Source organism: Ctenopharyngodon idella, chromosome 10, assembly GCF_019924925.1.
Source record: "Ctenopharyngodon idella isolate HZGC_01 chromosome 10, HZGC01, whole genome shotgun sequence".
In the NCBI taxonomy this organism is placed as follows: Eukaryota; Metazoa; Chordata; class Actinopteri; order Cypriniformes; family Xenocyprididae; genus Ctenopharyngodon; species Ctenopharyngodon idella.
Window position 1 is genome coordinate 13,831,384 of NC_067229.1, and position 25,611 is coordinate 13,856,994.

The 25,611-nt window shown below is 36.2% G+C and overlaps 2 protein-coding genes across 2 annotated transcripts in view; one reads left to right on the plus strand and one right to left on the minus strand.

Annotated features, from left to right (window-relative positions):
- The first annotated feature begins 146 nt into the window (after nt 1–146).
- ankmy1 (ankyrin repeat and MYND domain containing 1) lies at nt 147–17,446 on the plus strand. The gene is made up of 16 exons (XM_051908191.1): nt 147–1,459; nt 2,524–2,670; nt 2,758–3,209; nt 3,629–3,845; nt 4,740–4,916; nt 5,019–5,662; nt 6,287–6,458; nt 8,266–8,406; nt 8,492–8,638; nt 8,740–8,847; nt 9,056–9,187; nt 10,843–10,956; nt 11,052–11,217; nt 11,357–11,477; nt 11,565–11,719; nt 16,585–17,446. Exons 1-16 carry the CDS (start codon nt 1,301–1,303, stop codon nt 16,734–16,736), a joined length of 3,204 nt encoding a protein of 1,067 aa, XP_051764151.1. The 5' UTR covers nt 147–1,300; the 3' UTR covers nt 16,737–17,446.
- Nucleotides 17,447–18,519: 1,073 nt separating this feature from the next.
- gpc1a (glypican 1a) overlaps nt 18,520–25,611 on the minus strand; it is a 30,250-nt gene continuing 23,158 nt past the window's right edge. Inside the window, exons 3-9 of the mRNA XM_051908192.1 lie at nt 24,863–25,260; nt 22,517–22,682; nt 22,194–22,324; nt 21,914–22,051; nt 21,682–21,812; nt 20,192–20,367; nt 18,520–19,481 (exon numbers count right to left, since the gene is read on the minus strand). Of these exons, the coding sequence (XP_051764152.1) occupies nt 19,273–19,481; nt 20,192–20,367; nt 21,682–21,812; nt 21,914–22,051; nt 22,194–22,324; nt 22,517–22,682; nt 24,863–25,260 (1,349 nt within the window). The 3' untranslated portion in view covers nt 18,520–19,272. The remainder of the gene's footprint in view (nt 19,482–20,191; nt 20,368–21,681; nt 21,813–21,913; nt 22,052–22,193; nt 22,325–22,516; nt 22,683–24,862; nt 25,261–25,611) is intronic.

The window sequence follows — 25,611 nt, forward strand, 5'->3', positions numbered from 1 at the left end:
TACCATGTTGTGTAGGATTATGATCATCATTTTGCTGGTTTAAGCTTGTTTATGATGGTTTACCTGGTGTTCCAGCCTTGTAACAATTGCCCAAACCCCCTATAAAACTAACTATACCTTATTATAACTTTTATTTTACCAGGAAAAGCACATTGAGATTAAAAATCTCTTTTACAAGAGCGTCCTGGATAAACAGTACACAGCTCACATGGGTTTAACAACTAACATCCATACATATGTACATACACACAAGCAAATTAAACCTATAAAATGAAAAGAATATCAATACATAACTAGTCAAAACAACTACAGCCTAATGTTTCCGTCTCCAAGTCATTTAAAATCCTTTTAAAATTGTCCAATGAAACCAATGAAATTGCTCCCTAATTTTCAACTTAATTTGCACATTATTCCAGGCGGAGGGAGCAGCAAATTTAAATGCCCTTTCCCCCAATTCAGTACGTACTCCTGGAACAGACTGTAAGAAAAAATCCTGGGACCGAAGGCTATAATTTCCAACATGTTTTATGTTGGAAATTATACCTAAGACCAGCAAACCACCTTAAGTATTTTTCTTAAGCGGAAAGTATCTTAAGTGTCTTAGTTTTCATTGTAATTATTTATCCGAATGTTCTCAGAAGATCATTGACTCTTAATTAAACGTGCATCTCTTTGGAAGGCCACTTGTAATGAATAACCTATTCGCGACCACATATCATGTGTCGCGCGCTAAAGAGCACGCGCTTGAGGAGCTTTGTGCTCGCGATGCTTTGGTGCACACCTGACAGCCGTCAAATAGTTCAAGAAAACAGATTAATTAGTAATGTGTTGAAACATTATTATCGCAGATATGGTTGTGTGTGGGCTTGTGAGAGAGAGAGAGAGAGAGAGAGAGAGAAGAAAGAGAGCGAGAAAAGCTAGAGCGCGCGCTCTCAACTGCCCCTGGGCCGTTGCGGTTGCTTAGTTGCGCGGTGTTTAACTACTGTAGCAGGTCACTTGAAACACAAAAACAAACCAACGAGGAACACGTGTTTATTTCAAGAGGGTCGTCGGCCTTTGTCATGTATATTATGTTGTGAATAGACCATCTGGAGTACCAGCTATCTCACAGAGGAACTGGAGTAATTGCAGTTAATTTAATGAGGATTTTTTTTCTGCGTGATGTGTAGCTTTTTACTTTGACAGATGTAAATTTACGACATGCAGTTAGGAATTCTCGCGTCGTCATGGTAACCATCCGAAGTTAAACAATAAAGTCACTCAGAAGTCGTGCGCTGTGTGAATAAACGTTTATAAAGTCATGAATAAGAAGAATAGAACAGTAATGTGGGGAAGGGATATTGCTTGCAAAAGAAATGGACATGGAATCCAGGAATGGCCCGATGGATGTAAATATGAGGGGGAATTCGTAAATAACCTGAAGCATGGCACTGGTGTATTCACATGGGCAAATGGAGAGGTATGTTTCCTGTCATTTGTAACAGATACCATATAAAGGTCTGTTGGTTCTAAGATAAAGTTTTAGTATCGAAATGCAAGTCATTAATAAACACTGGCATTATAAAACGTAACATTAACTTATCATGAGAAGATATCAAATGTAAGTATTCCACTTTAAAATGTGTATTTTGGTCAATCTCTCATCAGAGACCTTGCCTGTATCTAACAATTAAAATCATACAACAGTGTCATAATTTTGACAGTCTACTGAATATTCAGTTTATTGTAATAAAAAATAAAACAGCTCAGATAATACTTACAGTCAAACCAAAATTTATTTAGACACCTTGAGCATTTCATTCATTAATACAGTTTATTCACGATAGCTTAAAAAATGGTAATAAAATATGACAAGATCTCAGAGTGAAACTGTCAGAAAAAATGAATCTTAATTATGTCAGATAACACTTCAGCAAAACATGGTCAGGTCAAAGTGTCTGAATAATTTTTGGTCCCAAATTTTTATCAGTTTTACTGTATGAAGAATTTTTGGGTATAATATGTCACAGTTTACTTTATTTTGCTATCCTCACTTACATAAATGAACTATAGTTTCCTGTACCCACTAGTAAAAAGATATAAAAAAATATCAATATCAATAATTTTTGGTTTGACTGTAGTTGAAGGTGAAAATGAGTTCTTTTCATGCCTGTTTCGTACCCTATTTTTATTTTTTTTCATTAATTTATTTTCAGTTTTCTACCAATGAACATTAAATATTGTATATTGCTAGAAAATCAATAAAAGGAAATGAATAGAAAATAAATTCAGATAATATTTAGTTGTATTTAAATTTAAAAAAGAATGAACAAATGAATGAATGAATACATTTATTTATTTCCAGGCCCTTTTGTACCCTATTTGTGGAAAGTGCCAAAAAAAACAAAACAAACACCCTTTGATTTTATTTTATTTTATTTTTTTCAAAGTTATTTTGAATAATTTTTATTGCTCCCCTGTCCACTGTTATCATCATAGAGTACTTGCCACTTTGACACCAAATTATTTTCATGTTTTATTCAGTTTTATAAAGGTTCATTTTTTAAGGATTATCGGCATGGCAAAGGCATGTATTCCTGGCCGGATGGATCCAAATACACAGGAAACTTTTATCTGAACCGAAAAGAAGGATATGGAGTGCATGTTTTCCCAGACAGATCAACCTTTGAGGTTTTTAATTCTCATAGTTCATTTACAATATGTTTACTTTTATTGTATAATAGGTAATAAAGCAAAATCTCTTCTCCCCATCTACAGGGTCTGTATCATGCTGATAAACGCTTTGGCCCTGGAATCATGACATACCTTGATGGACGACAGGATGTGGGCCTTTGGCACAGAGAGGTGTTACTGCGAATATGCACCACACTGGAGGACGGCTTCAGTCTGGAGGACTTCCCAGAACACATGACCAGACTGCCTAAAAAACACCTGAAACAACCTCACCTTCCTCCCGATGTGGAGTGGAGTACAGATGGCGGCCCCCTCGAGTCCGATCAGGGGTTATCAGAGGACGAGGAACGTTTCATCCTGCCTCCAGACACTGAGAGCTACTCCACAGACTCAGACCATCTCCCCATCCCCAGGTGTCTACGTCGGGAACTGGACCTTCACTTTTTTGGCAGGAGTGACATCAGCACAGAGCAGCGATCAGCATTGACAGCCTTGACGCTACAGCAGCGCATGAATGCACACATTCAGAGACACAGGTAAGAAGATTGTTGCTTAGCATTAACCTGGGCAGGTAACCAAAGGGTTTAATTTAATTAAATTTTTTAATAAATGCATTAATATTAATATTAATGTAATGAGCTGAAATGGGAATATATATTAAAATATTTAATATAATATATTAATATATTTAAAATATATTTACTCTAACATTGCATTATGTCCATTTTGTGGCAAAACACTCTTTCTTTGAGCCTTCCTGTCATATATTTACTATTATATATATATATATATATATATATATATATATATTTGCCAGAAGATGGCAGATGTTTTTACTATGTTTTTACTTATTTTATATTTATTATCTACGTTAATCACATTCTCACAATGATAATAAATTAATTTATTTTGTTTTACCTTTATTTTACCCATATCATTTTCTTTTTCCCTGCAGATTTGAGACAGAAACATTAGACTGGGATGTCACTGCAGTTCTGAATATGAACAGGACTCAGTTTGGACCCAAAGGTCCCCTGGAACTGAACTCAGAGAAACTGATCAAGGAAGCTTCACATGGTGAATGTAGGAATGTTTATCGAATCCTCAGAGATGGAAAAGTCCATCCCGACGTGAGTGATGCACGGGGACATACAGCTCTCATAGCAGCCACGGTAAGCTTCTGTTTTAACAAGATACTCTACTGAGTTGACATATCTAACTCAGTAGAAAATAGCCACTAGTTATTTGTTATATGTTTATTTTGATATATATTAATATAATATTTTTCATATGTGAATATTCAATTTGATATTATGATACAATATTATATAATATTTATTTTTATTTTTAAATATATTTTTAAATATATTTTAAATATATTTTTATGGTTGTTCTTTTTATGGTTGTTTTATGGTTGACTGTGTATACACACAGTCAAATTATTTTTGATATATTTTTACTAGTGGGTGCATTACACTATAGTTCACTTATGTAAGTGAGGATAGCAAAATAAAGTAAACTGTATATTAAATATATATATTAAACATAATATACCCAAAAATTCTTCATACGGTGGACATTTGGAACCAAAAATTATTCAGACACTTAAGACCTGACCATGTTTTGCTGTTTTGCTTAAGTGTTATCTGACATAATTAAGATTAATTTTTTCTGACACAGTTTAACTCTGAGATCTTGTCATATTTTATTACCTTTTTTAAACTATAGTGAATAAACTGTATTAATGAATGAAATGTTCAAGGTGTCTGAATAAATTTTAGTTTGACTGTATCTATATATATATATATATATAGAGAGAGAGAGTATATTATTGTATATATATAAATTCTATATATGCTTTCTTTTTATTGCATAATGTCCATTTTGTTGCAAAACTCTTTTTTTTGAGCCTTCCTGTCATACAAATAGTAAGCAATATTTGCCAGAAGATGGCAGCATTGGTTTGGAAAACTATAGGTTTCAGATCTTGAGTAACAACACACAGTACAACTTACATGTTTGCTGATGATCAATATGTAAATGAGGTTTGTTGCATGTCTATGTAGGTGCATTGTCATGATGATGTCATCCACATGCTGTTGGACAGCGGGGCCGATGTTAATAAGCTAAATGATGAAGGCATGTCTGCTCTGGCTGTCTGTAATGTCCTCTACTACCCACTTCAGTCTTTACATGAGACACTGGCTGAGAAAGTGACCCAGAATATCAGCCCAGAGCCACAGGTAAGAATACTGAGATTTGCATTGTATTTTGGTATGCTTATAGTTAGTCAGATCATTTTTCTCCTTCATTTCTTGTTCCTCCCTTTTTGCTGTCTAATCAAGCCTTTGGAAGATGTCTCCCATAAATCCTCTCCAGATCCAATGACAGGAACACCCAAAGATGAAAGCGGCCAAGAGACATTTGAGACACCAAGACAGACCAACCAGGTTGACCAAAGTCTTGAACCAGAGAACCTCATTAACTTGGAGAAACTCGAAGCTCAAGAGCAAATCATTGAGGTCATAAATGAAGATCAACTTGACCAACCAGAAGGCTTTAACAACTCTGAGGAACCTCAAGTTCATTATCAAATCAATGAAAATACAGACCCAAACAAGAAGATAGTTCTTCAGCCTGAACATGAACAAGACAGACCATCAGTAGAACCACTTGATATCATTTCAAGATCTATTCAAGTCTTTGATGGTACAATTGCAGTGGGTTCTGTGTTGTGGCAAGAGAGGAAAGCAAAGAGTGTTGTTGACTCTGAAGAAGAGGTGACAAATCTGGAGTTTGAAGAAAAACTAGAGAGGAGCATCAGATCCGATGACCTTTACTTTGATTCTGCATGTTCTCTTGCTAGTTTTCACATTGACGTCACAGACGAGATCCTGCAAAAGAGTGCTGAGATCCTGTGCCAGACAGGAACAGTGACTATGACAGACACCCAAGAGACGGTCCGGAAAATGGCACTTCTTAAAACAGAGTAAATTTCTATAAAAATTCATTTTATTTAGGTGAATCTCACAAAAAAATATGTATTTTTTTTTATTATGCATGTTCACGACAGCTAAGCATATTTTCCCCAAAGATTCTTATTAATGTGATGTGAATAAATATTTTAATAATATTACAATAATAATAATAATACAATTATTACATACAAAATTATTTAATTTACTTTACATAATTGTATTTATTATTATTAAATTAATTAATTGTTAAATAATTGATATATATATATATATATATTAATCTAATTATTTAAATAATACTAATACTAATTAAAAACAACAATAAAATGATACAAAATATATAATAATGTTGTACAATATTATTTACATTTACATTAATGCATTTGACAGATGCCTTTATCCAAAGCGACTTACATTGCTTTCAAGGTTTGCATTTGATCAGTTCACGCATTCCCTGGGAATCAAACCCATGACTTTAGCATTGCTAGTGCCATGCTCTACTTTTTTTGATCAAAAGGAATGCTATAATTATAGTGCTTTTATATATATTTATATGTTTTTTTTGTATTACAGTAATGAGAATGATTTTAATGAAAAATTGTTGTTTTGTGACTGGTGATTGTCTGGTCTGATAGACATCGGAATCGATGGATTACAATTAATCTACTGTTGGAGAGAGGAGCAGACCCAAATGCCTCTACTGTCCCCATGCCCATCATCTTCCTGGCTATCAAAGCTGCCCATGTCAAGGGTGTCCGTCGTCTACTGGAGTGCGGGGCTCGTACAGACATACCTCTACTTCCAGAGGTACCTCAATTTATTTTATTTTATTTCTCAATTTATTTTATTTTATTTTTTGAGCTTTATTATTAATATTTTTAAATGCATAAAAAATTACAGTTAATTCATATGAAACCATATAATTATTCATTTGAAGTAAATAAATAATATTTTAAACTAAAATAAATAATATTTTAAATAAAATTCTTAATTTCCAGTTAGTTTACAAACATTTTAAAAGGTTATTTTTCTTTTTTTTATTTATTCTCTTTTATTTATGTGGAAGTCTCAGGACCAAAAAATGTTCCTCCACTCATTGCATTCGGTCATATGTTGCACTGCCTGTCAACATATATTCACTCACTCTGCTCGTGTTGACATCACATGTCATCAGCGCGTTCAGTAAGGCTATGCAGAGTTGTAGACAGACAGTCACCAAGCGCCACAAACAAACAGCAGCCGCCTTTTACAGTTCCTCCTCCTGAACCAAAACAACAAGCTTATGCTGCGTTCATGACACGTCATAACCATATTTACAAGATGGCAAACCATGACGGAGTTGTTCACGTCCTCAGACTCACATTTATTGTGTTTCTATGACAACACTATCAACGCCGAAATGAATCTGCAGCAGTCAGTTGGTACAGGTCAGAGCTCTGTAACCTGTTTACGCTCATTATTATTGTAATGTTATGTGCTTTGAGACATGAGGTAAATTGGTCTTGTGACACTTTGCAGACTCTTCTGTGCACGTTCATGTCTTTTGGAAGAGGCATTAAAAGAGGCGCTAAATCATATTAGCAATGTGCAAAACATTCTAGAAACATGTTATCAACATGTTAAATTATGCTAGCAACATTTTAAAACATACTAGCAATGTGCTAAATCATGCTAGCAACATGCGAGTAACGTTTTAAAGCATGTTAAGTCTTGTTAGCAATGTGCTAAACATGCTAGAAACATGTTTAGCACATTAACATGTTGCTAACTTGTTAACAACATGTTAAAACAAGCTAGCAATGTGCTAAATTATGTTAGCAACATGTTAAAACATGTTAACAATGTGCTAAACATGCTAGAAATGTTATCAACATGTTAAATTGTTAACAACGGTAAAACATGTTAGCAATGTGCTAAATCATGCTAGCAACATGTTAAAAAATGCTAGCAATGTGTGCTAAATCATGCTAGAAACATGTTAGCACCATACTAATTCATGCTAGAAATGTGCTAATTCATGCTAGACATATGCTAGCAATATACTAAATCATGCTAGTTATGTGCTAATTCATGCCTGAAACATGCTAGCAATGTGTTAAATCTTGCTAGCAAAATGTTAAAACATGGTAGCAATGTGCTAATTTTATGCTAGAAACATGCTAGCAACATGCTAAATCATGTTAGCAACTTATTAAAACGCTAGTACTGTAATGTGTTAAATATGTTAGGAACATGTTAAATCATGCTAGCAATGTGCTAATTCATGAAAGAAACATGCCTGCAATATGTTAAATCATGTTAGCAATGTGCTAGAACATGTTAATAACATTTTATTGGCTTCTTTGAGTAAAATCTTCAAACGTCAAGCTTTTCAATGTTATTTCAAACTTTCAGACCAGGCTTTGTCAAGCCAACATCAAAGTTTGTCATCAACCTTTACTCTTCTAGTTTAATCTACAAAGTAGATTCTTTTCCTGAATAATCAAGTTAGTTTACAATATTTTAAAAGGTGATTTTCTGCTTACTAACCTTTTTAAAAAAAAATTAGAATATTAACAGCAAGACATCTATCTGGTTGATTTATTTTGAGTCCTCCTTATTCTGTCCGTGACAGCAAAGGGGTCTGTACCCCCTTCACATAGCAGCAGGTTTGCCTGGAGCAGAGGGTCCTGAAATCACACAGCTCCTCTTGCATGCCCTAGCGGACCCTGACGTCAAAGCTCAGGATGCCAATGAAGTCTACGAGTTTGATAAGGTATGAACAAACCTCAAGTTTTGTATAAATTTATTGCCCCACAACCTTTTTTAGTGACTCTAATGAAAGAAATATAAACCCTCAGAACACGTTTGAGCACCAGGCCTTTGAGAATCAGCATTTCATGGCCTCTAGACCCCTGGCTAAGTTCAATGAAGCCCCCGTCGAGTTTCCTCAAGAAGGTGGGAGGACACCACTACATGTGGCCTGCCAAAGAGACAGTGATTATGCAGTAAGAACACAATATATACACTGAAACATGATACTCATTAGAATGAGTATTCTATCTATCTATCTATCTATCTATCTAATATATGCTTATTTTTCTTTCAGAATGCTAGAGATGTGGTTGCACTTCTCCTTTCTCACAAAGCAAGCCCCAATGATGTGTGGAGTGGCCATTCACCCCTGTCTCTGGCCATTGCAAGTGGCAACGACCTTGTACGCAATCAGTTCTGACATCACTTCTTCCGACTAAATCATTTGTAGTGCAGCTATTTGCAACAAATCATCTTGTAGGGTATAATTAAATAATGTCTGTTCCAAAACACAGAGTGATTGTGGAATAATAAGTCATTACTAAATGGTGAGTGTGAAAATTCTATGGCATTGCATTGACATGAGGTGTGTATTAATGTTGTTTTCCCAGGCTGTGGATGAACTGCTGGCCGGAGGGGCTGATCCTAATCTTCCTCTCACCCGTCATGTGGGCAGTGCCCTCTGTGCCCTTGCCAACATCAACTACAACCATGGGCCACATCCACGCAACCAAGTCAAGCTGGTGAGCCCCTTCAACTAATTATCCTGCCTGGTCTCATGGGAAAATATGTGGCTGTGTATGTGTGAAATATGTCTCTGCATAGTGGCTCTGTAGTTGCACTATGCATTACAAAATAACATGTAATTTACCAAATGTAAAATTGAATTTAAATTTAGAATCCAATTATATTAATAATATATTTAAAATATTATATATAGTTAATAATATAATAATACAAATAAAAATAATTTAAAAAATCAATCTAAATTATTATATACAGTGGGTACGGAAAGTATTCAGACCCCCTTAAATTTTTCACTCTTTGTTATATTGCAGCCATTTGCTAAAATCATTTAAGTTCATTTTTTTCCTCATTAATGTACACACAGCACCCCATATTGACAGAAAAACACAGAATTGTTGACATTTTTGCAGATTTATTAAAAAAGAAAAACTGAAATATCACATGGTCCTAAGTATTCAGACCCTTTGCTGTGACACTCATATATTTAACTCAGGTGCTGTCCATTTCTTCTGATCATCCTTGAGATGGTTCTACACCTTCACTTGAGTCCAGCTGTGTTTGATTATACTGATTGGACTTGATTAGGAAAGCCACACACCTGTCTATATAAGACCTTACAGCTCACAGTGCATGTCAGAGCAAATGAGAATCATGAGGTCAAAGGAACTGCCTGAAGAGCTCAGAGACAGAATTGTGGCAAGGCACAGATCTGGCCAAGGTTACAAAAAAATTTCTACTGCACTTAAGGTTCCTAAGAGCACAGTGGCCTCCATAATCCTTAAATGGAAGACGTTTGGGACGACCAGAACCCTTCCTAGAGCTGGCCGTCCGGCCAAACTGAGCTATCGGGGGAGAAGAGCCTTGGTGAGAGAGGTAAAGAAGAACCCAAAGATCACTGTGGCTGAGCTCCAGAGATGCAGTCGGGAGATGGGAGAAAGTTGTAGAAAGTCAACCAATTGAGCATCTCTGGAGAGACCTAAAAATGGCTGTCCACCAACGTTTACCATCCAACCTGACAGAACTGGAGAGGATCTGCAAGGAGGAATGGCAGAGGATCCCCAAATCCAGGTGTGAAAAACTTGAAAAATTTAAGGGGGTCTGAATACTTTCCGTACCCACTGTAAATAGAATAAATATATTCCATAGGTAGATTTTATAAAAATTAAAATAAGTATGGTTGTTCTATCTATATAATAATTTAAATACTTTTTTCAAAATTATTTTTAAATACTATATATATAGTATGTACTTCTGTTCATTGATTTAACAAAATGATTCAGTAATATGTTTAGAATAGTAATAAATATTTATATATATAATGTATAATATATAACGTATATAATACTATAAAATATAATAATAATTATTATTTTATTTTATTTTCCGCTTTTTAAGATAAAACTCCAGGGGGCAAATATTGTCTCTTAATAAAAAAATTAATTTCCGACACTGGTACATAGGGCATGTTTAGCAGCAAACATGTGCCCAGTCATGTTTTTCCTCACAAGATCAGGTTGAATTATCCGTCAACTCATGTTCAGAAACATTGTAGTACTTCAGAGACTTGTCAATCAAGTAAATAGATATAGAAAAATAAATATAGTTATTCCTAATCACTCTGCTCTTTTTGTTTCTGTTTTGCTTCATTAAGCTGGAAAAGTTGATCAAATCTGGCGCTGACATCCTCATGCCTGTCGTGGTGGTCGAGGGACGCAGGTGCGCTGTGGGAACAGTCGTGGATTATGCGCACTGCGCATTCCAACAGGTGCAGCTTTTCATCGCCAGTTCATCCCGTGTTGCAGATCATCTGAAATCTCGTTTATCAATCCGCTCACCAGACCGGTTCTGCTTTTCCACCAGAACCAGCGCATGGCCCACACCCCGTATCATGCCCTCAACAAGTATGAGAGACAAACCTTTAATGCCCGCCGGCAGTTGCTAGGCCTCATGGGAGATCTGCTGAGACAGGCAGCAGTCAGAATGGAAACACGCCGCATGGAGAAGGAAAGGAGCCAAGGCGTACTCAGTGAGACTGGCTGATTGTTACTAGAAATACACAACGCTTTATCAATTTTGTCTCGCTGGTTTCAGGTTTTGTGCATCCGTTCAAAGTGTGATTGAAAATCACAGGTTGCTAATGTGTGTGTGTTTGTTGGTTGTTTAAGGTGTCAGTCCCTCAGAGAAGTTTGTGTATACTGGAGCAGGGGCGACACCGAGTCTCCTGAGCTCTCCTGAACAGAACAGCAAGACTTCCTTTAAAAAATGCATCAGTCAGAGAGTGCAGAGGTACTTCATTACAGCAAATCAAAGTGTTTTTCTGCTGTGGACATGAGTGACACCTCAAATCCGTGTCTATTTGTGGTTTTATTTCAGAAAGCCTCGCTTCAAATATTGCTACCAGTGCGGCCGTTCGGTGGGTGTGCAGCTTATGGCCTGTAGCCGCTGTCATGAGGTCTTTTACTGTAGCAAGACCTGCAAAATTAATGCATGGGATGAACGCCACAGAGACGAGTGTGTCCGTTTGCCAGGTTAGTACCAGGTCTTGATTAGGGTTGGGATCCAAGAACCGGTAGTGTTTTTTGAAAAGTACCGGAACCATGCAAGTTTCGGTTCTGAAAACGGTTCTGGTGTGATGGGTGGGTGAAGTGTGGGGAGCGTATCCTTTAATAGAGATGTCTCACCTCATGAATATTATAGCAATGAAAGCACTGAAAAGCCTTCATGCTACTCATATACATCAGATATCAATGCAGAGAAAGAGAGAGAGAGAGAGAGATGCACAAAGCTGTACGAATAATCTTTAAAAGATTGCGTTCTCGATTTCATCACCTACGTGTTCTAATTCCTAAATGTCAAGGATTTGCCCGTGTATATTAAACCTTTATATTGCGGCATTCAAATCTGCTTTCGCGCTGCCGTTGATCTAGAGAGCAGTTGTCATGTTTAGATATAAACAGCTTCACAAACAAACACAAACACACAGTATCATTATTTCTGTATTATAAATATTCCAGTTATCACAGAAGTATACAAAAGTTTATTATTCAGATATAAACACTGATGTCTACGTTACCGATCAAAATAGAATAATAATAACCTTTTGAAAGCAACTGGGTGCTTAAAATAACGACTGTATCGATTACATTGTTATGCCACTGGGTGGCAACAAATTACTGTTAAAAATGTATCTATCACTGAATCATTTTTTCAGAAACAAGTCTTTATGAATCCAACTTACAAAAATATTTAGTTTCCCCTGTCTGGATCTTACATGTGTGCTTAAGCATCTTATTTGTGTTGAATTTGTGGTAACACTTTACAATTTAACAAATACAGTAACAAATGTATTGCCCATGGTTAGTTCATGTTAACTAACATAAACTAACCATGAGCAATACATTTGTTACTGTATTTGTTAATCTTTGTTAACCTTAGTTACAGTGCTCAGTGTAAATGAGTACACCCCCTTTGAAAAGTAACATTTTAAATATTATCTCAATGAACACAAAAACAATTTTCAAAATGTTGACAAGACTAAGTTTAATATAACATCTGTTTAACTTATAACATGAAAGTAAGGTTAATAATATAACTTAGATTACACATTTTTCAGTTTTACTCAAATTAGGGTGATGCAAAAATTAGTACACCCCACAACAAAAACTACTACATCTAGTACTTTGTATGGCCTCCATGATTTTTAATGACAGCACCAAGTCTTCTAGGCATGGAATAAACAAGTTGGCGACATTTTGCAACATCCATCTTTTTCCATTCTTCAAGAATGACCTCTTTTAGAGACTGGATGCTGGATGGAGAGTGATGCTCAACTTGTCTCTTCAGAATTCCCCATAGGTGTTCGATTGGGTTCAGATCAGGAGCCACTGAATCACTTTCACCCTGTTCTTCTTCAGAAATCCAACAGTGGCCTTAGATGTGTGTTTAGGATCATTGTCTTGTTGGAAAAGTGCACGATGACCAAGGGCACGGAGTGATAGTAGCATCTTCTCTTTCAGTATAGAGCAGTGCATCTGTGAATTCATGATGCCATCAATGAAATGCAGCCCCCTTACACCAGCAGCACTCATGCAGCCCCACATAAGGACACTGCCACCACCATGTTTCACTGTAGGCACCATGCATTTTTCTTTGTATTCCTCACCTTTGCGACAGCTTACAGTTTTGAAGCCATCAGTTCCAAAAACGTTTCTCTTGGTCTCATCACTCCAGAGTATAGAGTCCCAGTACCTTTCATCTTTGTCAGCATGGGCCCTGGCAAACTCTAGGCGGGCTTTTTTGTGCCTGGGCTTTAGGAGAGGCTTCTTTCGTGGACGGCACCCATGCATGCCATTCCTCTGCAGTGTACGCCCTATTGTGTCACGGGAAATAGTCACCCCAGTTTGGCTTTCTACTTCTTTAGATAACTGCAGTGAACTTGCATTCTGATTTTCTTCAACCCTTCTCATCAGAAGACGCTCCTGTCGAGGTGTTAACTTCCGTGGACGATATTCTGACTGATAAGTAAAGCTTTGCTGATCTTCTTGTAGCCTTCACCTTTCTGGTGAAAATAAATTATTTTCTTTCTCAGGTCTTGTGACATTTCTCTTCCATGTGGTGCCATTGCTGACAGCATGAAATGGGAAGGGGTTTTAACACCCTTATATAGTCATCTGTCTGCTGGACACCTGTGTAATGAATTCTTGTTAAATTAGACATTTGTAGTCTAAAATTTAGCTTTGCTCCAGAGACTTTCAGTGGGGTGTACTCATTTTTGCATCACCCTAATTTGAGTAAAACTGAAAAATGTGTAATCTAAGTTATATTATTAACCTTACTTTCATTTTATAAGTTAAACAGATGTTATATAAAACTTATTCTTGTCAACATTTTGGAAATTGTTTTTGTGTTCAGTGAGATATTGTTTAAAATGTTACTTTTCAAAGGGGGTGTACACATTTACGCTGAGCACTGTAATAAAAATACAGCTGTTCATAGTTTGTTCATGTTACTTCAAGGGTGCATTAACTAATGTTAACAAATACAACTCTTGATTTTAATCATTTATTAGTAAATGTTGAAATTAACATTAATAAAGATTAATAAATGCTGTAGTTCATTATTAGTTCATGTTAATGTAGTTAACTAATGTTAATTAATGAACCTTATTGTAAAGTGTTATCGTATTTGTTATACTCATTTTACAAGTATAATAAACACAAAAGCACTTTTTTCCCTTACTACTATTTTTAATTGGTTGTTTAATAATTTTAATGGAATCAGAACCAGAATTGTTAGGCAAAATCGGAACCAGAAAATTTCTTACGATTCCCAACCCTAGTCTTGACTGATTTGTAAAAGTCGATCAGTATTATATCAGTATTTTTCATCATCTAAACATCTACTACTCATCTAAACATCATCTACTCACCCTCAAGTTGTTCCAAACCTGTATGAATTTCTTTCTTCTGCTGAACACAAAAGAAGATATTTTGAAGAATGTCAGTAACTAAACAGTTGATTGAATTGAATTACATAGTATTTTTTTTCCCATTCTATGGAAGTCAATGGGAATGTTGGTATACTCTATATGAAGTGGACTCTGAAATTAAACCAGACATGTAGTGTGTGAGCAGAGGATTTGTTTTTAAAACAGAACGAAGGTCTTACTGGATTTAAAGTATGAAATGAGAAATGACCCTCTCCTGTAGCGGTTCGTTCCTGTGAGAATACACTGAATCAAGATGCAGTCTCCAGTAACAACAGTGTTATTTAAAAAGCATTTGTGAGATAAAGGCCACACTTCTAGAACAAATGAGGGCGCATCTGAGTGCCAGAGAATCACGCAGAGGATTCACCAGGACATCGAGGAACCTGGCACAACCTGATTGCTGTATATTTAGGGTGTTCACAGTGTGCTTTTCTCTGGAGGATTTGTCTGTCTAGTGTTTCTACATAAGATGTAGATCCAAATAATGCTGTACGGCCAAAACATTTTTTATATATATAGGTGCCAGGGGCCTCATTTATATTAGAGTGTGTGTACGCTAAAATCCACGCCAACGTTCATATTCATAAAAAATATCTTTGATGTGGAAAAAAGTGCTTAGTGCCACGTCAGGTTCTAAGCAGCACTTTTCCTTGTGGCAGAGAGTCAGAGTACTGCAGGTATTTGGAAATCTAAGCAATTCTTGCCGCTCGCCGTTCTCAAGTAAAGAATTTGGACATTGACTGGTGCTCTTTTATATACTAATGATATTAATTAGGGGGCGTTTACAATGGTCTAGAAAAACCATTTAGCTGCTTTCAAGATCATTTGCGATTTATAGATTTCACATCTGGAAGAGAGATGTACACGTTTTTTTGTGCGTACATTCTTTCTCTGAATAAGCACATTTGAGAAGTGATCGTAAGATTAAATGTAGAACGGTTTCTACGCAACATTTTATAATTGAGTCTCCTGTGTTATTAATGTTAACTAAAACTAAAACCATAAAAACCAATAAAATAAACTACAAGTAAAATAAAATAAAATATTTTTAAAAATGTTATTTTAGCTAGTTTCCAGAAAAAAAACAAAAAACAAATAAAAATTACAAAACACCTTCATACTAAAAATTTAACAAAAAATTTAGATGAAAATGGAAAACTAATTCAATCTATTGATAAAAAAAATATAGTAGTATCTCTATAATACTAAAATAACACTGATAGGTGCAAATTAGACATACACAAAATTGCTATAGTAATAAAATATAATACACTACCGTTCAAAAGTTTGGGCTTGGTAAGATTTTAAAAAACAAAATATTGTGAAATATTTGTACACTTTTGAAAAAAAGTTTGAATTTGAATATATTTAAAATGTAATTTATTCCTGTGATGCAAAGCTGAATTTTCAGCATCATTACCTCAGTCTTCAGTGTCACATGATCCTTCAGAAATCATTCTATGTTGATTTGCTCCTCAAGAAACATTTATTATTATTATTAGTGCTGTTAAATCAATTAATCGTGATTAATCGCATCTAACATAAAAGTTTGTAAATATATGTGTGTGATTAATTGATTTGACAGCACTTGTTTAAAACATGTGGTGGTTGTGGAAACCATGATACATATTTTCAAGAATTCTTTGATTAATATAAAGTTCAAAAGAACAACATTTATTTGAAATAGAAATCTTTATAAATTTTATAAATGTATTTACCGTCACTTTTGATCAGTTTAATGCGTCCTCGCTAAATAAAAAGGAAATTATTAATTTCTTTAAAAAAAATGCATCTGACACAATGAGAAGTATAATCGCAAAATAGCTACATATAGGCAGATTAATTGACCAATATATTGTTTTATTACTATGATAAACTAATGCATAACACTTTGTGTTTTTACAGTTGTCAGTGGAAAAAGCAGCAGAGATAAATGTGCATCCATCGGACCACGTTCACCTGTGTCGACCAAAGAAGCAAAAGGCAAGACCTTCCATCTGAGCGTGACCCCAAAAATACAAGAGTATGACCTGAATGAAAATTACAGTTTTATTTAGAATGCATTTAAAAGGCCAATTGGACATTAGTTATGTACGTTTTCAGCTTCACATTTAAATTTTCTGAAAAGAGCAAGGATTTAAAACTTGAGCAAGAATATGACTTTTTAAAAAAGTCAAGGTCTATTAATAGAAATTCTTTGAAAAGACAGACAACATCCATTTTGTTTGAACAACTGTGCATGTTTATTACGTAAAACAGACCAAATTTACAAATTCAAACCTCAAATAAAACGCTAGTCCTGAAATATATCAAATGTTCCATTACACACATCTCTGTCTCTCTCGAATGAGCGTTTGCTCAATCCGTCACTGTCACATGAAACACATTACGCTTGTGTTTGAGCCCTTCTCAATGTCCATTCATTGAGTCATGCGATCGACTAAGAGGATACAATGTGCTTTTCATTTACCGGACAACCGAGTACAAAAACGAACCTTCCTGTGACAGAGATTGTACACTACATCATGTACATTCTCAACTGTGTTTACATTCCACAACGTTTTAAACCAGGTCCTTGTGGATTCAGCTTTAGTTGTGCATCAAAAAAAGGAGTCATTAGAAACAAATATCAGAAACATGAAGATAGTTTGACACATTTAAATGCAACATTTAGGAACTAGATGCTGATATTGTCCAAGACATTTTGTAGGAATGTTTTTTTTTTTTTTTTTTTTTACATGTTTGTCTGATCAAAAGTTCAGAAAAACCATAATGTTACCCTCGCAAATATCTTGCTTCTGAATCAGCTCCATGGAGATGTTTTAAAACATCACTGCCACAAGTCTAAATTAATCATATTTCTCTGAGTCGTCAAATTTATTACGAGCTTTTATTAAAAGTGACAGTTGGTATTTTAAAATGGTACATTCTGTAAATGACTGCTTCCCATTGGCTTTGGCTATAATGCAATTCCATTCAAGGCAAATCAATCCATTCAAGACTGACACATGCTTCTATTTTACTTGCCATCGGTGCTGAAAGTACTTATTACGAATATAAATTTGTGCTGCAATGAGCAATAATGCAGCCATAAGTTTTTAAATGCAAGTTACGGGTTTGAATCGAGGTGAGTGAAGCAAATACTTTGTGCATTCATGTCTTTTGGAAGTTTGTTGTTTTACATGTACAATTTCAGACAAGAGCGTCTCATATCCGGGTCATATTTTTGACACCAAAATCAAAATAAAAAAAAATATTTTGCATTAAATATAAAGCCTATTTTTTGGGGTAAGATTTTTTTGCATTGTGACATTAATTGCATGTAAATTAAGTACAAGTTCTCACTAAATATTCATTAATGTAAAGTAAATAATTCTCATTTTATTAAAAATCATTAATGTTTTTTTTTTTGTTTGTTTGTTGCATAATGTGCTAAATTATGCAAATTTCTGAAAATAAAAGTTCTGAAAATAAAAGTGATTTTCCTTAAAATCGAAATAATATACCAATATACCGATAATTAATCCATAAAACAAAATTAATAAATAAGATCAAATTGCATACATTTCATTTTCAGAGAATATATTTTATGTTTTATTCATAATTTTTGAGTAAATTTTATTTCAATTGTAAATCTAACTAATTAGATTTCAGCTTTTTAAAGAATAGTCAGATGTTTTTTTAAAAAAATGGAAAACAAGACAAAAGTACAGATGAGAATAAATTTTAAGAAAAGTTAAAAAAAAAATGATTATGAAAATAAAATTATGCAATAAATCTTAATGGTCCTAAAAATAGGCTATATTTTCTTTAATGCAACAAAATTTCTTTTGATGTTGGTTTCTTTTTTTTCTTTTTTTTTTTTTTTTTTGTTAGTTTTTATGAAATTGACCCATTATTGCAACTTGTTATCATACAAAATTATTCTGGACTAAACCAAATGAATCACAGTTTAAAAAAAAACACTATTACATAGTTTCTTAGATACTCAGCAATTTCCGTATTTCGATTCATGTCCATGCCAAAGTTCATACATTTTGTAATCTAAATGGGATTTGACTAATGTAGTGTTTTGTAATTATGTCCATCTGTGAAATATTTAAGACAAAATGGACAGTTGTGCAAAGACGAATGCATAACTCAAGCATGGTGAAATGAAACACTAGGTGATTTGGTGACTGTGTGACTTTAAGAGCAAAGAACTGTGGGTAAGTTGCTTAGGTTGCTGAGAAATTCATATTGTAAATCTAAACCGGCATTCTCCCTGTCCAGTTCTTCTTTTTACATTCAAAGGTAAAAAAAAACAAGATGCCGATTGATGTAACAAGTCAGCACTTAAATCTGACATATATTACAAAACATAAAAACACAAAAACAAAATTCCTTTTCCACCAATTCTCATGGTCTCTGTCATATTCCAGAGGAATTAAAATGTCCATACACTCAAAAGTTTTCTTTTTTTCTTTTGGCAATTTTATTAAGCTCAACTTTTCTCATTTTTGCTATTCTTTTTTTTAAACATTCCTTGTCCTATCCCAAATTTCCTGAACCAGATCCCAAAGTTCGATCCCAGCGTTAGATGAAGCATCTCCATTATCGTCTAAGCAGTAGACTCGTGAGTAATAGAACCAGTAAGATGACAGAAGGCTGAATCTGGTTTCCGGATCCTTTGACTCTTTTGTTTTCAGGACCATGGGCATAGAGTTTGGGCCTGTCCGTTTTCGGCCCAAAAACCGGAGGTCTACCACGAATGCACAGGTGGTCCGCACACATGCCGCTCCCTGAGCCACTGAAATCATCACCTAGAAACACATTATAGGAAAAACATGATTACTCTGGTGTAAAATAGGTCACAGAAGTAATGGTTGATAGGCAATATCTAATTAATACGAAATTGTTGAATACTTAAGCAGACAAAATCATGCCAAAATAGTGCCAAATTCAGCATCTTTGGGCCTCATTCATGTAACATTATTAGAACAAACTGAACTTGTGAATTGAATAAATTCAATTGATTCTGAATGATTTACACAAATTTGTTCTAATGCTCATGTTTCAAGTCCACTGTATGATTATCATTCACCATGTTGTGTAGTTAGTGTAACTGGTCCTACTCGACCCGCTCTGAGTGGGATTCGAACTGGCGTTTCCGGCGTGGGAGGTGGGCGTGCTAACAAGGACTCTAATGCGCCTCGTGAGTCCAGGGGAGTGAGGTTTACTCAAACGGCTCCTACTATCTGGCCTCCGTTACACTCACCCTCCTAAACCTCACTCCCATCCGGATCACGGCACCAAATATAACCCCTCCGGTTGTACTCGCCCCACTCCAAGCAGGATTTGAACCGCCATTTCCGGCATGGGAGGCGGGCGCGCTAACAAGGAACCTAAAGACCGCAGTCTCTAGCCTAAGTCGCTAGTGCGCCTCGTGAGGCCAGGGGAGTGAGGTTTACTCGCACAGCTCTAACTAGCTTGCCTCCGTTACATTAGTATTTTAGCAATTTTATCTACATACTTGTGTCTTGGAAATCCACGTCGTTGCCGTTGAGGGCATTTTTCAGGCGGTTAGACATGATCTTCAGCAGCATGATCTGTTGACGTATTGTCCTGTCGGGTTTGGTGATGTCGATCTCCACCTCTGGGTTATTGATCTGATTGGCCAGCCCATCGCCCATGACCTCTGGGAGGTAACTGCAGAAAAATCAATTTTCACATATTTTGTTAATGGCACTTGTAGTGCATTTTTAATTATTTGTGGCCTTAAAGGGATAGTTCACCCAAAAATGAAAATTCTGTCATCATTTATTCACCCTCAAGTTTTTCCAAACCTGTATGAATTTCTTTTTTTTTGCTGTACACAAAAGAAGATATTTCAAACAGTTGAAGGGCCCCATTGACTGGGCCATCAACTGTTTGGTTACCCATATTCTTCAAAATATCTTCTTTTGTGTTCAGCAGAAGAAAGAAATTCATACAGGTTTGGAACAACTTGAGGGTGAGTAAATGATGACAGATTTTTCATTTTTGGGTGAACTATCCCTTTTAAACCGAAATAAAAAATAGACTTGTACATCGGTAATACAAACTTGACTACAATGTGTCATGCTAGTGTGCCTTTTGAGTGAGCAAAACTTGCTGCTACAATACTAAGTGTTTTTTTTTTATACATTATTAATTTTTTTAGTAATGATTTTTAGCATGTCACTAAAGAGAGTGATTTTAATGCATTGCTATGTTCCTAGGGTGTTCTGGATTGTTGCTATGTGATGTTTTGAGCTGTTTTTAGTAGGTTGCTATGGTATTCTGAGTGATTTGCTGTGGTTGCTACTGTGTTTTAGCTCTATATCGCTAAATATCATAGTCTCTATGATATTCTAGCCTTTAGATTTGTCTCAAGTCCCTCACAAGTCTGTAGGGATTTTTTCTTCGACTTTTTGTTGTCCGTATATTAACCATAATTATGAGTAGTAGTAATAGAGATGCTTACGTTAGCAAACACCACTAATCACATACCGGTACGCATTAATCACCCTCATGAGATTGCAAATTTGGTTTTATGAAGCTAAAAGGTATTAGTGATGACTAAAAATAAAGCTTGTTTGCCCGTACTTACTTACATCTTAAATCTTCTCAAATGAATGCACATCTAAACCGCATCCAGTGATTAATCACTTCTGATGACTCTGGGCAATTGGAGTTCAGTTGTATGGTAGTGATAGCTAAACAATCGATTTAACGACTTTGGCCGCAAAAAGAGGGAGGGGTGCAGTTTTCAGAAGTCCACCAGCACTGACCATGAGTAACGATCTATAAATTCATAATGTGCGTTCATCCCAAAAGTCATCCATCAAAATCCTGCACATCTATTTAGGCTTGAGAAGCATGTAAATTGATTGAATATACAGTATAAAAATTAACTGCAAATTACATGTACTGACCAGCTGAATGGACACATCTCATTGTAGAATGAGAAGATTTTTAGATTTGCCCCAAAAGATGTAATACCTGGCTTTGGTGATGCCATTCCAGCATTTATCACCACTGGTTGTGGATGCTGTTTTACCACTGCACAGAGCCGAAGGGAGTTGGATCCAGTAAAATTGCATTTCCTTGAGTTTACTGGACACGTCTGTGACCTGGGAATTACAAACACACTTGTATGAAACTGTGTATAAAAACACAACAGTGTATAAAACTCATAAAAGTAGGCCAGAAATTGATGCTGCCACACACACACCTGCACCTCCAGTCTGGCTGCAGATTTGGGGCTGGGTTTGTATTCCAGGGCAGTAACTGTACTCCCTTTCTTTTTTGGCTCCTCGGATATTGAGCTTGGTGTGCCTTCCTCACCACGGTCCCCACAGGTCTTGAAAACCTGAAACACAACACAAACTTACGTGTATATTTGTACAAATGGACTTACGTGATCAATAAATCTTTAAACTCGTACCTCAAGTGCATTCAATCTAACCCACTCACACAAATTTAAAATAGTCGCTTAATTCCAATGTCCTAACCTTGCTGGTATAGATCTCCATGTTCTCCTGCATGGCGAGAACTGCCTCTGAGATTCTCACAGGAATTGAGTAGATCACCGTGTCCATACTGGGCTCGGCACCAAAACTGGTGGCCACCTGTAGCATCGTTTCTGATTGATTGAGAACAACAGAGTGTGTGATCAAATTAACAGTGCCAAGTAAGATTTATATCAAGACTAAAAGTGAAATATTTAACAAAGTGACAAAAAAGGGGATGGAGCTCCCCAGTGTGATGAAACAAAAATAGAAATCAAGCAAACAACAAAAGAGTAAGAGTTCATGTGGTATAATCTCTGCTTTACCTATAAGGCTCTGCCACTCAGTGTCTAGGTCAGCCTGATTAGCCAGGCAGCCCTTCATGACGTTCTTGCAGTAGTTGACGCAAGGTTTGACTGATTCCAGACCTCGGCAATGAGGACAGTACACTAGCTTCATAATGGCACGATTGCACTCTGGGCTCAGAGGAACCTGTGGGAAAAGTTGCCATTAGTTGCCATACACTTGCTTTTTACATGAACAATATTCGGTTGAAGCCTCGACATTTATCAATGAACTAACAACACTGTAAGGCAGTTAACCCAGTATTGTTTCAGGGGAAACATCTTCGGGAACTGTTCCAATAATAATCACTCTCTAAGTCCTTTTATCATCAGCTAAACCAGTTTTTTATTAGTAAATGTCACATGAACACCGGTAAATATTAGCGCTAGCTGTGAGCTAGCTTGATTTCCTGAATGTTACAGTACCTGCTTATTACCTACATGTGGATTCAAGTCAACTACTGTATTTTCCAAGAAGAACTTTGAAGTCGTAATCATGCTCTATATTAGCCGAAGGCAACTTTAGTTTAATCGTTTTACTTCAACCGTGTGTGAACCTGCCTTGCATGCTACTAATGCAAATGTGAAAACAGCTACGACTAAACATATTAATGTTTAATGCTAATCCCAGTGGATTCAGCTTTTACATATGACAACATAACACTACTAAAAGCCATTTCAGAAGACAGGCAATATTCTGAACTGATATATTCCTAACATCAGCAAGAATTTAGGTCTGCTTTGCAGGAATCTCCTGAGAGTTTGGCACCGGGAGGCTAAATCCAATTCTGTAAGAAATCCCTTAAAGAACAGAGAAGTACCATTGCGCCCTACATTCATTTGTCAAAGCAGCAGGGAGTTCTAGGGAAGGGTAGGGTAGCCGCTAAGGACTTGGACTAATTTTCCTTCTGTGGTTTTGAGGCAAACATCTTTGGGAAAGCTGCAGTGTAGCCATTTGTCCTGATGTCATGGATCCAATATTGATGAATTTGGGAGTATCCGTTGATTGACATTCTAGGCAACTAGGGCACTTGAAGATATTGCCCTCTTTTAGAGAAAATAGACCACCTGCTAAGGGTATGGCATTCAATGGTATGCATGATTTTTACAGTTAGGCACATTAAGTCAAAAAACAACATATATGAGTTTAAGCCACATAAAAAAGTCTTCAGTATCCTTGGACTTTCTCAATTGCACAGTGTTACACCATGGAACAATGATTCATTGAAGATTTTTTCCTATTGCCGTAGAACTCTAATGTCAAATACACCTGTCTCTAGGAGAATACACACTTCATTTCCAAGGCAACACCCTACCGCAGAACCCAAGGATCATTATAATCAGATCTGAGGCAAAGTTCTTGAAAAATACTAGTCATGACATATTAAATATACCTTGAAGCACTGTGAGGTTTGTCATTATGAATGTGAGAAAATATGAAACAACTGTGCATCTGCAAAGGATTGAACTTCTTCCAGAACTGGGTGTCTGGACAAGAGTTTGGCAATGCCAAAGAGTTACGTTTCTACACAAAATGGGGGAAACTATCAACAATAGCACTTCAAGAACAGAAACACTTCATAAATCTGGTTCGTAAGGAAGGTGGAAGGTGAAAGAAGAAAGTCTTTGTTATCACTTCTTTGCTGGTATTTGCCCAAAAGGCTTGTCAAAGACTCATTGATTTGAATCCCTGGTATGATGAGACCTTAACTGAACTTTAAGACTTTGATGTGAAGTGCTATATTTTGTGCAAATGTAACCCAAGAATTCACACTGGAATTCTCATTTGGAAATATCAATGACAGTACGGTTTCTGGAGCAAAATATGATATGATTTGCAAGAGCATTGAGGATGATTGGTAGATGACTCATCTTTCTACAGAACAACGATGTAAAAGAAATTTGGTGAGTTTTAAAATCAAGAAAATTAGACCTTAATTCAGTTGAGCACCATTAAACTTAACATTTTTTTGCTCCCAAATGGTCCCAATCCTGTTTGATGGAACTTGAGCAATTTTGAAAAGAAGCAAATCTTCCAGCTTTAAAGATGTTAAACTCTGGTAGGGACTGGAAATACAGCCAAAGGTGGTCTTACCAAGTGTAAACTCTGGGTTTTTTATTTTTAACTTATTTAGTAGAATGCTTGTTTTTAACTTTCATGCATGAATGCTGCAAGTCACCCTAGAGCACCCTGGGATTAATTGCCTTACTCAAGGGCAGTACGGTCTTGGCACATGGCATGCTTCTTGAGGGGATCAAACCAGCAACATTCCTGAGCTTTAACCGATACAACACAGCATCCTACAAAAGAAATATAATCAACTGTACCTGTGACACCTTCCGTACAATCTCTCCAGCCACATTAAGGCCCTGGACGAATGCCCGAGCAGCGATGAATGCCCGCACCAGCTTGGCCTTCAGTTCACGTGGAGCATCTCCAAAAGGACGAAGGGTCTCTGTCTGCTTGGAGGCACACTCCAGGAAGTCGTCTGAGAGCAGCGAGGCAGTCTCGGGGTCAGATGCCTTCAAAAGGCGCTCCAGGAGCTTCATCCAGAACTCGTCCAAGACCTCCTCAAGGTTCAGGCTGGCACCATTGTAATATCGATGCAGGTCAGCGTAGAGGTCACGAAACACTCCTGCATTAGGTCGGTACAAATCCCCCAGAGCGGCCACAAACGCCTCCTCCAACCACCGTTCAGAGCCATTTAGAAGTTCCAGAAAGTATGCTGCAATGATTAAAAAGTCACTTATCATAGAGTGAAACTAATAAAGAAATCACATACAAAAGAGTCCACTGACTACTGTTCACCAATATACAGTAGTTGCAGATTTTAGTACAACATTAAAGCACCGTGACTACTGAATATTTTACATGGCTTTTAAAGGATTAGTTCACTTTCAAATGAAAATTACCCCTAGCTTTACTCACCCTCAAGCCATCCTAGGTGTATATGACTTTCTTCTTTCTGATGAACACATTTGGAGAAATATTAATAAATATCCTGACACATTCGAGCTTTATAATGGCAGTGAGCGGGATCAGCGTGTATGAAGCTGAAGAAAGTGTCTCCATCCAC